Source organism: Fusarium oxysporum, chromosome VII, assembly GCF_013085055.1.
Source record: "Fusarium oxysporum Fo47 chromosome VII, complete sequence".
NCBI lineage: Eukaryota > Fungi > Ascomycota > Sordariomycetes > Hypocreales > Nectriaceae > Fusarium > Fusarium oxysporum.
In genome coordinates this window covers 1,886,095-1,899,949 of record NC_072846.1, presented here as the reverse complement: position 1 = coordinate 1,899,949, position 13,855 = coordinate 1,886,095, and the positions used below count along the sequence as shown (strand labels likewise).

At 48.8% G+C, this 13,855-nt stretch overlaps 3 protein-coding genes across 3 annotated transcripts; 1 reads left to right on the top strand and 2 right to left on the bottom strand.

Annotated features, from left to right (window-relative positions):
* Positions 1-1,309: 1,309 nt before the first annotated feature.
* FOBCDRAFT_140346 (uncharacterized protein) lies at positions 1,310-2,815 on the bottom strand (the record flags this gene model as incomplete). The annotated part of the gene is made up of 5 exons (XM_059608088.1): positions 1,310-1,652; positions 1,709-1,804; positions 1,897-2,273; positions 2,333-2,433; positions 2,605-2,815. 5 exons carry the CDS (start codon positions 2,813-2,815, stop codon positions 1,310-1,312), a joined length of 1,128 nt encoding a protein of 375 aa, XP_059465376.1.
* A 2,137-nt stretch (positions 2,816-4,952) lies between these two features.
* On the bottom strand, positions 4,953-6,618 carry FOBCDRAFT_227791 (uncharacterized protein). Its single transcript, XM_054705747.2, has 3 exons — positions 5,614-6,618; positions 5,519-5,566; positions 4,953-5,468 (listed from the first exon to the last, which is right to left on the bottom strand). Exons 1-3 carry the CDS (start codon positions 6,597-6,599, stop codon positions 5,165-5,167), a joined length of 1,338 nt encoding a protein of 445 aa, XP_054561722.1. The 5' UTR covers positions 6,600-6,618; the 3' UTR covers positions 4,953-5,164.
* Positions 6,619-11,444: 4,826 nt separating this feature from the next.
* On the top strand, positions 11,445-12,597 carry FOBCDRAFT_227788 (uncharacterized protein). Its single transcript, XM_054705746.2, has 2 exons — positions 11,445-11,996; positions 12,059-12,597. The coding sequence occupies exons 1-2, from the start codon at positions 11,664-11,666 to the stop codon at positions 12,212-12,214; spliced, it is 489 nt and encodes a 162-aa protein (XP_054561721.1). The 5' UTR covers positions 11,445-11,663; the 3' UTR covers positions 12,215-12,597.
* Positions 12,598-13,855: the final 1,258 nt, after the last annotated feature.

Genomic DNA, 13,855 nt, shown 5'->3' with positions numbered 1-13,855 from the left:
ACGGCATCCTGAAATCCAGCAAGATAGGCCAAACGGCAGCCAAAGAACGACTCCTGAGCCCAGGCCGTATCTTGGCTCGGACGATACGCCACAGACGAGCCGTCAAATTCGTGATCTTGGATTGAACAAAACACCAAAGACGCGGAGACGGTACAACGTGATAGCCAAGGGCTTTGAAGCTCAACAGCAGACAGTAGCGGCGCATACGCAGAGGATTGACAGCCTAGAGGAAGAATTGGCTCGGCTGAAGAGAGGGAAGAAAAGGAAGGCGGTACCGAATCCTAACAGACGTTTCATGACTCTTAGGGAGACTTTAGCTGTCAGAAAAGTCATACCGGAGGAGGAGACTCAAAATGAGTCTGTTGCGGGGGAATATGTCTGTTCAGACGAGGAAGAGTCGAAATCGGAGGCTAGCTCGGTCATTGAAGTGAGAGAGGAAGCCGTGGCCAATCAACGGACTACGCGGTCAGGGCGGCTTATCAAAAGACCTAGATTCTGATACGTGGTTGATAAGCAAGTGCTCCAGACAAGCAAGTACTCCACTACCCTATACACCTTAAAATTCAGTTTTGAAAAGCTTATAAAAAGTTTGACTTAAGCCCAAAATGGCTATAGTTTTAATAGCTTACATATAGGTACTAAAGTAAGCTATATTAAATTCTTAAGATTTTTAAAAAAAATCCTATATAGCCATAAACCTTAAAGTTTATTTACACTGTAAAAATCACTGTATTTTAAGGTTTTCTATGTAAAATAAAGTAGCTAAAAATCTTTAAAAATACAATTTAATAAAGCTAGCTATACTATTATATAAAATATTTTTATTAGAGTTTTAAATACTATAGGGTAGTCTGCCTTTATACTATACAGTATAGTGGAGCACTTGCTTGTCTGGAGCACTTGCTTATCAACCACGTTACAAATAATCGTCCATTATTATGTAATAAGATATTCTGCGCATATCTCTCATTCCGGCCGAGTTCTGTGTAAGTGAAGTTGTCAATATTTGGTGGTGCTTTTTTTCTTTGCGTGGCGAAAGGGTGGTCGTGGATGGTATATAATTCAGATAGGGAAGTTACTAACCCTAGTTTCTTTGCTTTTTTATAGCGGCTATTACTGTCTTAGCAGGATAATACTTTTAGGCCCTTCCTCTGTACCCTGGAAGAGAACACCATCTAGCCTCAAATACAGCACACCGCCGACGTGGGCGCCCGCCTTTATCCTCCACCCAATACGATTGTGCCAAAATTTTGTCAACCCTAACTATCCTTAATACCTAAGACTCAGCATCCTTTTATGGTGACCCCATTTAGGGGGACCCTTCTTCCTCGGCTCGGTCTCGCAGAAGAGCCTTCTCTGGGCCATGAAGTTCTGTCTCAATCAGCGGCACGCTGTTTGGATTGCAGGTTTCCATGCTCGATGTATGACTTGTCGTCGCCTTTGAGAGTGTGCTTCTCCTCCACCATAGCCTCCTATCGGTGCTTACATGGAGCTCTCCTGGTTGTTGCGGATGGTGGACGAAGCTCGGAATAGCGGAGAGCCGTGCCTCGGTGTTGTGCCGGATGAGGAACAGATTCGGGAAGTAACGTTTGAAAAATGCTCTCAAGCAAGGCAGACACGCGCAGATTATTCCAGCATACATTTCAACAATACTGTTTCCTTCCGGTTAGGAATACTGCTGAGCAAGTGACTTGGGCATTGACTTTACCACCAGATTAAATTGACGACATATCGCCACGTGACGTCGGGGTTGTGAAGTCCAGATGGAATAGACGCCAATCTGATAAGACTCACGGTGCACACGCTGCCACACGTCAGCTCTGTTGCTCGCTCGAAAAAACCAAGCCCCCAGGAGGTATGAGACGGGGGGAGGCGCAGCAGGGACTGAGAACCTACAACCCGCCGGCCATCAGGACCAGTGTCACGCCTAGCTTTTGGAGTCTCCGCATTCGAAGTGGCCGCAACAACCAGATAGGTAGGCATAGGATGACGATATCGGTGACAGAGTTCAACACAGAACAAGTGATGAAAGCACTGCCCACATTCAGACATGAACCTGGCCTGGTGTAATCCCAATACCGTGGGATAGGACGGCACATGTACAAGAATGCGAATGCTGCCGGGAGATTGTTCCCCACGACGACGAACATGACAAAATATGTGGCCAATTTGAATGCTCTGTCCTGTGAAAAGCGCAAATAGAAATGAAGGATGGAAACTTTGGTGAAAAGAGTAGATAGGTTGTACGTTATTGCGCCAGGAATCGCCCCTAGCTAGTTGCCAAGTCTTATTAGAAGAAATTTCCATCAACGATGAGAATTTAGGGCCATACCATCATGAATCTGTTAAAGCTAGAAAGAGGCACGTCCCATATATGAACTCCGACCCCGTTTCTCGTCTCTGCAGGCATTGTTAGCGCTGGTTCAAACAGCTCTCAATTCAGAGGATAGACCTACGCACGATATTAACGATGGAGTATCCCATCGCAAACATCTAGGAATCGACCTATTAGCGCCTTTAGGTGACAACTCTGGGAATGGATCAATTACCAGCGAAATTGTAATAGAGACTACCACTGCGTTAGGAAGCCCTTCGTGCCTTTACTAGACAGGGACCTACAATCATCCAGGTGCCAACATTTGATGATAAAACGACTAGTATATAGCCGCAACAGAACAATGGGAATCGTAAATACCGGGGAAAGGGCTGCTGCGAGGACAACACGGGAAGCGATTGATTCAGGATTCGTGAAGTTTGGTACCACGCCGGGTGATGGCGGGTATGCACCCACAATGCTGCTGTCCGTTGAATTCATGACAGGGGCGTCAAGTACGAGCTTGGAATAAATATATTCATTTTTGAGTCGAGAGTCGGGAGGCAACATCCCAAGTGTTTCTCGGGAATAGCTGGCGTTTTTGAATATTTAAACGACAGTCTGCGGCTGGTACCCGGGTTGGGTATTACGTAGAAATTTATTAAGTTAGGGGTAATTCCGATGAGTTTGTGTGGCGTGGCTGGTGTCTCTAGACCGGTTTTGGCGTGCGGATCAAGCTGCCAGGATTCGAGGAGAGCAATTAATTGTGGCGTTCTATCTGCAGCCTCGTGTCCGGGGCAATGGACGTCGACCAATGCTTCCCACTCCAACTGTCGCAGCAGCGCCCAATAGGAAGGCACTGTGCCTCAGCTCATCGTCAATGGCGGATAGCTGACTCAAACGGCCTTCAGCTGGTAGCACGCCCAAGAAGTCAGGTTCCCCTATTCCCATCGCCAGCAAGACGAAGTCGGAATGCAAAGGCTTGTGGTTGCCGGGGAATATGTTGAAAATCTTACTTCTTAGAAATAATCAGACTTACCTATTGAATTGATTCATTTCACTCCTGCTCTCATTGGCTGGTATACCCGACACTTGGACTTCTACGCCGCCGCCGGATCGTGAAACCACCGCATGGCACGACTCCTCGCCAATGATTGTTCCCGGATGGCAACAAGGATACCCGCATTTGGACGCCCAGACGCTAAGGGAAGGGCAGATTCCCCGGGCCAATGGGATGGGGGCCCTGTGCTGAAGGTCGGGTTGGGTCCACTGCTGAGAGTCTGGACGACAGACAGTTGATGTCTGCAAACGGTGATATCCGGAGGGAATGGAATGCGCCTATGAATTGGGCTAATATCATCACGAATTTCTGCCTGAATACTCAGAAAGGAAATGACAGATTGGCCGCAGTTCTACACTCTTGAGTGCTTTGTTTGTCTGAAGACGAGAGACGCAGCAACTTACCCGGTGCTGACGCGGAGAGACCCGAGAACCGGGTCTGGGGGGAAGCTAAACCAATAGGCCTCGCTACAGCTGATTTATGAGGAGAACCGTGCTTGAGCGCTAGCACTTGTGGCTTGACGGTGGAGCGTTACATTGCTCCGCGAACCCCTGCCTCGGCTTCGTTAGACTGGCACTAATTTGAGTCAGTGCACGGCAGGCTGGATGGTTACACAAGCTCACGCAAAACCAGGGTTCTCATCACCAGGTACGCAGATTATACCATGTGCCTATAGATATTTAGCCGAGGTATTATTCGCTGGGCGATTTAAGTTAAGTCGTTTACTAAAACGGGGCTGCGGGGTTAACTTGTTTGCTCTTATCGTTTATAACGAAGCTGAGTTTTGTGAAACAGGTGCCGGGGTGTCACGTATAAACACGGATACTTTAAGATTACGCACCGAAATGTTAGAGCGTTCTAGAGGCACACAACACGACATGAATACACGAATCTGCATCAATCGACCGAATACACGTAATGTCTGACAGATACTATCGCTTTGAGCGGCACAGCCCTCCAACAAGGTCATGACAAGGGTGTAGGACCAATCAAAATGACTCAAACTAATAGTACTTCCCCGCACTTACTCCTTGACAGTCATTAGGCACAAATACATTGCATGTGGGGGATCGACAGGGATGTCATCCAATTATAATTTAGTAAATTATGGTACTTCCCCCACAGGCATTTTTTGACTATGATAAAAGTACCAAGATTCAGGCCGTTTACAAATAGCTACATCACAACAGTCACAACCCCGCTGCGTATTACTGCCGACCTTCTGCGTGTGGCCCTGCGGTTGAGGCTATCGCCAGATGCCGTATTCAACGGAGCCCGTTTTTTCAGCCCTTTTGAGAGCTGCGGGATCGAGGGCCAATTTGAATGCCCTGACATCCTAGGCAACGCCCTTGTTTCTTCCTATTGGCATGTTTATGCTGCTCTGCCGGCGTAACTTCGTCTCCAGCACGATATCTTTGTCTTGAAGAGCCCGTCTTGCGTATGTATTGAAGATATCATTAACAAGGCGCTGCTGCCACTGGCTTTGAGCCTTATCTCTTTGAGTGTCATAAGCCTACACTTGCGTACCGGACAGGGGGGTCTAGCCAACCAGAGGACATCAAATAAAAGGTACAATCAGCCCCACCTAGTTCACATTTGCGGTGACAGACGGTGATGAACCTGAGCCACTTGACGCGCTACCTTGAAGTGTTATTGAACCTTTACGTGTAATCAAGCACCAATGAGAAATTCAAGCTAACCCCCTGTCAAAGTCGAATTAACCCCATTCCAGTGAGTTTTTGAAAATCAAGTCTACCCCCTATAATGCGAAATAAAATAAATCAATTCTACTACAGTTGATTTTGGTATGGAGGACTAGGCAGGGATGTTGGAATTCCCATATATGCTGGAATATCCTCGCTAAGTTCAGGAAAATGCGTGAAGAAATCTGTTGACATCGTCCAGGCGTTGATGTTTCGGATGCGCTGCTCGAAAAGTGGCGATATATGGTACTTTCCTGTATGCGCGTTGTGGTAAAATGTGTCTTGGAAGCTGTCGCTCCATAGGATTTTGAGATTGGTTTGGAGGAGCTCCCAGAATGAGTTGGCGCAGTATTGGTGTTGGCAGAAGATGAGGCGTTCGCGGAAGCCGGGCCTGGGAGGGGGGGTAAGTTATTGCCATTAAGGAAATCAGGCTGAACTCACCAGACAAAGAAGTCGATGCCGTAGGAGTGAGGTAGAGCTTGCGAGGGTCTGTTACTTGTTAGCCTTGGTTGTTGGGAAAGAAAGACAGGTCGCACCTATTCCAATACCACCGCGGTAACGTCGCGCGCCGTTCTAATGTTGGATCACCATGGTACATGATGAGGAGATGACATATCCTCATCGCCGCCAGACGCTCTGTATCTGCACAATTGGTGAAACATAACTCATCAGCTTTGCGCAACTTTCGCCACGTCGGCGTCATCTTCCCCGCCCTCTCAATGCTATCCCAGCCTTCCAAGATCGCCCGCACTGGCATATCCTCAGCATTGTACTCCTCGATGGCGATCTCTTTGGCAGATAGCTTTGTGGGCTTGACGAGGACTTCGTTGATGGCGCGCCAGATATTGGGCTTGACGCCGTGGAAGTTGGCTCCGCGGCTCGTGGGGCTTGAGCAGGGGCAGAGAACGGAGGCTTTGGGGATGATGACGTCGACTACTTCAGGGGGTGTGTGATTGTCGGGGAGGAGAGGCTGGGTGGGGATGAAGCCGTTTCCTGTCGGTGGGAGGATGGAGTTGTTGAAGGCCATGGTGGTGGGATATGGCTCGTTGCTGACGGTGTAGTTCCAGCCGTCGCAGGTGAAGGGATCGGGCGGGGGAGGGTTTATGGAGAGCTCTAGTATTGTTGAGCTGCTTGTTTCTGATGTTGATCTTCGGGTAGTGATTGGGACTATCCGTTCGCTTGGTGTAGATTGTGCAGGGCTTGCGTGTTGTGATGGATCGGATTTCGTATCTGATCGAGGTTCGCCCGTGGTTGAGTCACCAAGATGACGACGAATTGTCGAGCCTAATGAGTCGAGAACCTGTATTAAATTGTCTCTCTCCTTCGTAACCTTGCCTAATTGGTCCATTAGGGTGGTTATCTGAACATTTGAGTGGTCCTGTTGCAGGATGTCGACCATGCTCTCCAATTGAGCAATGCGGCTCTTTGCCCTCTCACGCGCCAACTTCTGGGCCTTGCGATCCAGTTCCCGCTTCTTGAGCCGACGGGCTTCGGCGGTTGAGTTTTGAGTTTCATTGTACATTGTGACCGCCCTCAGGGATTGACGATCTTATGGGAACAACAGAAAAGTGAAGAACTAACAGCGACTCTTATAAGTCCGTCCGGTCGCATCCCACAAGGGAGATGAGTTGGAGAAGGACAGGGCAACAAAAAAAAAAAACAAGGGTTCAGTTTCAAGGAGGAATCTGGGAAGCGGATCAAGGCTTTTAACGGATACTGTGCCTATCTACTGCCAGGGAAAACAAGCTTCGACGCTAAAGTGCCATAAAGGAGCTGAAATGGAAACGCCGAGATTGGAGAGGTGATATAATCTGCTAGATGCCATGGGTCTCAAACCAGGCTAAGACTACGGCCTGCTTCGATTTGTTCGGCACTGGAGGGGATGATCATCGGTGGCGTTTCCTAGTGGCTTCTCGTTCAGCTCAACTGTGTTTGACACATGTCTTAAGTTCCGTTCTCTAATTGCTATGAACTTCACGGGCGCAACGTTTCGTCTGCATGGCTCGCAAACTAGCCCTAAGTGATAAAGAGATATTTAGATCCTAGTAATAAGAAACACGCTTGGATTAGGAAGGATGCTATGTTAGTTGTTGATCGCTGCATGACAGATTAGCGATTTCAGCTGCTTACGTCCGATGCTACACAAGTTAAGGTTAACAGGACGTGGTTCATGATCCTATTGAACAAGATGGAGCAGGGATCCTGTGAGGGGGTCACTATCAGGGACATAAGAGCTGAGGCCAAGACATTCCCGTCCGTACTTGGTCGATAGATGATATTAGATCGATGCCAGCAAAAGCGGGGTGGAATGTCAATTTGACACAAGGAAGGCTGTCATGGAATTCTGACCCATACTGATCAATGTTACATGGCATTTCCTCTTCTGATCCTCTATAAATACGTTAGTCAATCGTCATCAACAAATGTCTCAATAATGGTAGGTAAATGTCCCGCAAATTAATTTAAACATGATCAACTTATCCATAATCCCGATGTTTTAATCATACTTACACCAAAGCCTACTCCTCGGTACTTCCAAAACCACCAACCCAAGCCACATACAGAACGCGCGTCAACATACCCAACAGCCCTAAGACAAGTTCCCTTAAACAGCCTAGCGCCCCAGCCCAGTGGATGTTCCATCACGGGCTCGACCCTTTTCCGGAGCCGGAGCCAGGGCCCTCGGCCATAGTAGGCGGCCAGGATAAAAACGTCGTACGCGCGTCGACGCGTTCAGGTCATTTAAATGGCTTGAAGTCGAAACTCTTCAATGGAAAAAATGCAAAGTCGACCACACACACACACACAAGTCTATTACGCCCGGTAGGCCATTGCCCAGAGGGCTCTATCCCTTGAGTTGTGTTGAACCTCCCGCCAGGTCACAGCAGGGGGTTACAGCCAATTAAAATGCGTCCATCAAAAGATACCTGTTGCCCCCCTATTTCTGCCCTGTGATAGAAGTACCAGCAATCTCTCGAGTTACAAATCGCTACATCACACTGCTCACGTTCCCAATCTATCAAGAGGTTCCACCCATGTACCTACTAGAAGATGGTGGGCATGTGGGGCCTGGTACGGCCGGGAGGTTCAACACAACTCAAGGGATGAGTCAAAAATACATGCATCTCGCTATTTGTTGCCTTGATCTCGCCAAACCCTTGCAGTTTTTTTCTTGTTCTTTCCAGCCTGATCATCGCTTGTCTCCTTGATCCCCGTAGTTGTTAGTAGTAGCAAGTCAACTTGAAGCCCAATTCCTCCAAGTGTTCAGTTTCCTATCTTCGGCGGCTGAAGCGGTGCCTACTTCTGGTTGTCCAGGGTAGTGGTTGTCGGTAGGTATAATTTTATGGTCGATAGGTTAGTAGTGATGTTGTTGTCATCTCTGTTCCAGGCGACCTGTGGCGATCGCGCGAAACGGATTGTGGCTCGTACTGCTTCCATGTTCGGTGTCCACTTTTGTCCGTCTGATGCAGCTTTGCCCCCCAAATGAAAGGAGAGGTTGCCGCGCTTTTCCTCTACACATTGAAGCATCATCTCCTTGCGCTGTGCCATCCATTTTACACATCGGAAGAGGAAGTGCTCTACTGTTTCTTTCGCTTGCCCGCATGGGCATTCATCGGTCACTGCTGCTCCGATTTGATACAGGTAGCCATTCAGTCGTGCCCTCCCGGTTCTGAGTTGTGCCAGCACGCTGGCTTCCTTCCACGGTAGCTGGTCGTACAGCAGCCGAGTATGTTTACCAGGCAGAGCTGAGTCGACCTTTCTCGAATGTCTGCCAACTCCGTCTGGTAGTTCCCTCTCCCTTCGTAGATTTGCTCTCGTTCGACTAAGGATTGTCGTCTTTGCTTTGCTTGTTCCTCTGCGTGGTGTGACGTACGGCTCTGTTGCGTGGCGGGCTGACATTTTGGCTATCCTCTGGATTTTGAGCTCACTGTCAAATGGTAGCCAGATGAGCCTGACTCTATTCCGTCTCTTTTGAGCTTTTCTATAGCATCGTATATCTCCCGAATGTGCCCCTGGCCCGATTGCTGGCGAGGGTTACCTATAGCTTGTGCCACCGATCTGTTACTAGTCAAGATCATTATAACCCGATACTTCATCTCTGGCAGATAATTTAGGCCACGAGCGATGGCTGCTAGTTCGGCGGTGTACGGGTTGTGTTCTTCCGTCGTCCCTAGCGTGACCGAGAAGGTCTCGATTATCTTGCCGGCTCTCGCTAAGGATATGGGGATTCGAACGGTCCCTCCCATGCCGACCAGATCGTTTCTCGCCGAGCTGCTTGTCGCTATTCTTACCGCCCATCCTGCTTTGGCTAACTCTTTGATCTTGTCGTCTTCTTCCCCTTCCTGTCCGCCCAACGTGGCTTGCATGCGTTCTTCCCACGGGGCGAGGGCGAACGGCTGGATGATCTCCATGGTATCTCTCGGTAGCTCTCTGCATTCGTCTGCGATGCGTCTAAGCGGAGATATGAATCGCCGGAAAGCTTTGATCCCTCGTAAGAGATTTCGGACCGGATTTGTCCGTGGGAGGGTGTGTATGTCCACCCAGAGTTTACTTGCTTGTCTCCAAAACCGTTCGTAAATGGTCGCTATGTGAGCTTCCGCCTCAGCTACTGCTGTCGCCACACTTGTGAAGGACCCTATGATCGCCTGCGCTCCTACCCTTTGTACTCGATGAACGGCATACGCCGACGCCGTCTTGCACGCATGCATCCAGACATTGGAAGCGTAGTCTACTACAGGAGCTACCATGGCTGTAAAAAGCTGCCTCGTTGTCGAGGGAGCCATTCCCTTCAGTCGTTTCAGTTCCATCGCAGCTCCTAAACCCTTCGTTGCTGCCCTTGCGATGTGTTGCTTGTAGTGAAGTCGCGAGTCCATGACGACCCCGAGAATCTTGACTTGATCCTTCGGAAAGACTCTCTCACCCTTGATAGTGAAAGGTTCTGAGTCTACCCTTCCTGTGTACCTGGTGAAATGTATGATCGCCGTCTTTTCCGCCTCAAATGTCGCGCCGCTGCGTCTCTCCCAGTCAAGAGCTTTATCAATGACCGCTTGTATCCCTCTCCGGTTGCTCTGGGCTGTCGGTCCCGACACCCACGCCGTGTAGTCGTCGACGAAGGCGATGGCCCCGCCATTCCTATCGATCTGAGTCTGCACTAGGTCTGCGTTGATGAACAGAAACAGTATCGGCGACAAGGGCGACCCCTGCGGAAGTCCTGCTTGTGGTAGAGGTTGGCTTTCGGAACTTTGGCCATTGATTACAATGGTTGCAGTTCGCTCTGAACAAAAGGCATCGATCCAGAGCAAGAGACCCTCTGGGATCCCTCTCGCCTTCATCCGCTGCAGCAACCTCTCTTTGCACACACCATTGTATGCCCCTTTAACGTCGAAACTAATGAGACTCACAACATGGCGTGAGCGCCAAGCTGAGAAGATGTGTTCTTGTAGGAGTATGAGGGCTTACTCCGCTGACCGCTGCTTGCGCGCACCGAAGTGGTTGGTCGGAAGAAGTCCATGAGTCTCCACCGCGTGGGAGATTCTCTCGGCGACGACCGATTCCAGCACCTTACCCAACGTGGCGAGAAGCGAGATCGGCCTCCACGCTTTCGCGATCGTATAATCATCTTTACCTGGCTTCTTGAGTGGGATGATTCGAGCATGTCTCCACTGGTCTGGTATCACGCCTTCCTTCAGTGATGCCTGAAAGATGGCGAGGACGTCATGTTTCACCGAGGGCCAGACTAGCTTCCAGACGATCGCTGGTAGCCCATCTTCTCCTGGTGCCTTCCATGACTTTGTCGCCCACAGTTGACGTTCCACTTCTTCCAAAGTCAGGTCGGGCATCGTTACTGGGGCTCTCTGTTGTCGCGGTCCTTCGTCTTCGATAGTGTCTGGCAATGGCGGGAAGAACTTCGCCAGTAGTTCTTCGGCTTGCTCTTTATGGCTCGTTGTTGCTGCTCCATCTGCTTTGACGAGCTGCGGTACCTTTCCAAAAGCTGCCTCATCCCCAGACTTCATGTACTTGGCTGCTTTCCAGATGTTGCCATTGTCTGCCAGAAACTCTTTCCAGTGCGTGTTCTTCCGATGCCGTATGGCATCGTGGTATTGCTTCGCCGCAGCCTTTGCCGTGATGTTATTGCTTGTCGACTTGATTCTTCGACTAGTCTGTCCGAGAGGGGTTTCATCCCTCTTTTGGATACAAGAATAATATTGCAATAAGGGAAGTGGAGCCCATTCCTGTTGGATTAGTGATAGCGCCTCGATAAAAGAAACATGTATTTTGTGGGTCCCCGGATATATCAATACCGGGTAGCGGGGAAACACCTAAAAAGGACAGAACAGAGACAGAAAAAGAAGGACGAGCTTCTAGGGGACTAGATTGATCCTCAAGTGTGAAAATTAACCCCATTTTAATTGGACATCAACCCTACTCGCGTATCCAACAATTCCTATCCGCCAATCTAACACCACGTGGCCCCACATAAAACCCGCGTCCTTCCCTCAGCTTTCTCCTTTTCTCCTCTTTTGCATCTTTCCTTTTCATTCCTATCAGTCCCTTGGACGAGAAGTAATAATTCCAGACATTAACAATGTTGTCGACCACCGGTATGCCCACGTCGAGCCAATGGTACGACCGTCACCGCAGATGCAAGGATGGCTGCTCGCACGAGGGAAAGCTTGAATTGATCACCTGGACATCCACGGCTGGTGGGGACCGCATGGGATGGGGCAATTGCCTAGCTTCCGAATCCGATGAACTGAAAGAAAAATTTGAGAAGGAATTCAACTCAAACGAGGAGAGGATGTACGAGTACTGGCCACAGGGTTTCCGGTGGACCTGTTGCGGAACGGAGGGAGATCAGCGATTCGGATGTGACCACCATGGAAACGGAAGCACGCCATGTAGCTGCGACTTTTGCAAGGTTAGTACTCTTACGCGCTTGTTCGACACGGAATAAAGGCATTTGCTTATCAGAAGCGGTAGATTGGCAAACCAATTCCGGACTCCATCCATAAAAACCGGACAGAGTCTGCTGCCGGAAAGGGGCTGAGACTCTCTAGAGGTCCGGACCCAAGAAGCTTCAATAAGAACCAGGGCGGGATAGCGGAGATCATGCGCTTGTCCTTGGGGGTACCTTAAATAATTCACTGCACGCAAGGACGATTTACAGTGATTCCTATTAAACCGAGGTCCAATTTGGCGTGGATGGACGTGGATTGAACCTCTGTACTCCTGGAGATCCAGCACTAGTCCTGACTAGCTATCGTGTCACATAGCATTCATGTGACCGGATGTAACTATCCGGTTTCACATCTAGCCTGTGGCATAATCCTAACGCCATGCACTTAAATAGCTGTGCCCGAACACATGGCTGTTCGATTTCTTTTGGTCTTGAGATAATTCTTATCAATCGACTGGTGCGACCAATGATCACTGTGGAACCAATTGTCTGACATATCGCTTACCGAATTTAGTAAATGGCTTTGTTGTTGAGGTGCCATAAGCCTGGAGTTGTTGGAGCTGACAACTTTTGCTGATCGGCTGGTACAGCATCGTTTTAGAGCGATGAATGAGCGAGACTCTCATAGATAAAGGGACCAACACCCACCATGGAATTAGGTAAGACAAGACAATTAAAGGGCGGCCGCTACATCCGCACCCGGATGCACATTTAGACTTTTTACGTTTTACCTTCTACAAAACTAATAGAACTTGGTTAAAAATTATAGAAAAATTTTGATAATACTTCTTATACTATATTTACATATGTAACTCGCCTTTACTACTATATATTAAAAGATTAAGTAGTTATAAGCCATTGAAACCTACGCTTAGTCATGATTTGTTAAATTGCCGCACTCGGGTGCGCCATTATCCCCATTCCATTTTGAATAATTAAAATAAAATTCAAAAGAATTATTATGAAACAAACAAAAATATGAGCATATTTATTATGTCAATACGTATTTCATATAGAGTTTTTAGAATTTAGTACAAATGGATTGTTAGGTTATGACAGAAAACGTAAAAAAGTCTAAATGCGCATCCGGGTGCGGATGTAGCGGCCGCCCAATTCAAGCCCTTTCTTAGTGACTTCTATGAGCTCTCCGCTGCCGTACAGCCTTCAACATGAGTTTCTACCAACAGGAGAGGCAAGCCGGTCGCGGCTTGCGCCAAGAACCTTGATGAACGAGGTTGTTATGGCAGTTTCGAGGCTTGAGATGTGTTGGATGGAAACGTAAAGGTTGAGTGCAAATATTGGCTTTGGATTGGGTAATGTTAATCACATATGTATTTGCGGGAGATGGGGTCCTTTCAAGGGTATGCTGGCATCCTCCTCGAGGTGGTGTAGGAAGAGAGGGGTCATGAATCACAATGCAAGGTTGGAAATTTCGGGCAATGGAGATGCAACCTTGCGACCGTAGAATTATCAATCCATCATGACCAAATGCCCAGTCCGCCTCTGTAAGGTATATGTGGGAAAAGATAGAAGGCATCAAGAGTTGCAGGCGATCTGTCAGGGGCTTGGTTTGAAGAGAGTGATGACAGCAGGCAAAGGTGACTCCAGGTTGTGATGCTATTGATCTCTGACCTATTCCCTAGTTGGGCGATTGGCCCCTTCTTATTGGGTTAATAGGAATCCTCAGTTGCTGAGGCTATCGCCGGCTGATCCCCAGTCAGGGCCTGCAGCTTCCGTTGACCCGGACTCACACACCTAGTTAGCCGGTTGTCCGAAGCGCAGGGCCCTTGAGCCTCTTGGGCCTCTGACACGATGCCGGG

Bases quoted from the DNA above. Each gene is read 5' to 3' on its own strand.
- FOBCDRAFT_227791 (XM_054705747.2), bottom strand. From the start codon at position 6,599: ATGTACAATGAAACTCAAAACTCAACCGCCGAAGCCCGTCGGCTCAAG. The intron at 5,567-5,613 runs GTGCGACCTGTC...AACAAGTAACAG, and splicing joins CCGCGGTGGTATTGGAATAG to ACCCTCGCAAGCTCTACCTC. The intron at 5,469-5,518 runs GTGAGTTCAGCC...CCCCCCTCCCAG, and splicing joins GGCATCGACTTCTTTGTCTG to GCCCGGCTTCCGCGAACGCC.
- FOBCDRAFT_227788 (XM_054705746.2), top strand. From the start codon at position 11,664: ATGTTGTCGACCACCGGTATGCCCACGTCGAGCCAATGGTACGACCGT. The intron at 11,997-12,058 runs GTTAGTACTCTT...CAGAAGCGGTAG, and splicing joins GTAGCTGCGACTTTTGCAAG to ATTGGCAAACCAATTCCGGA.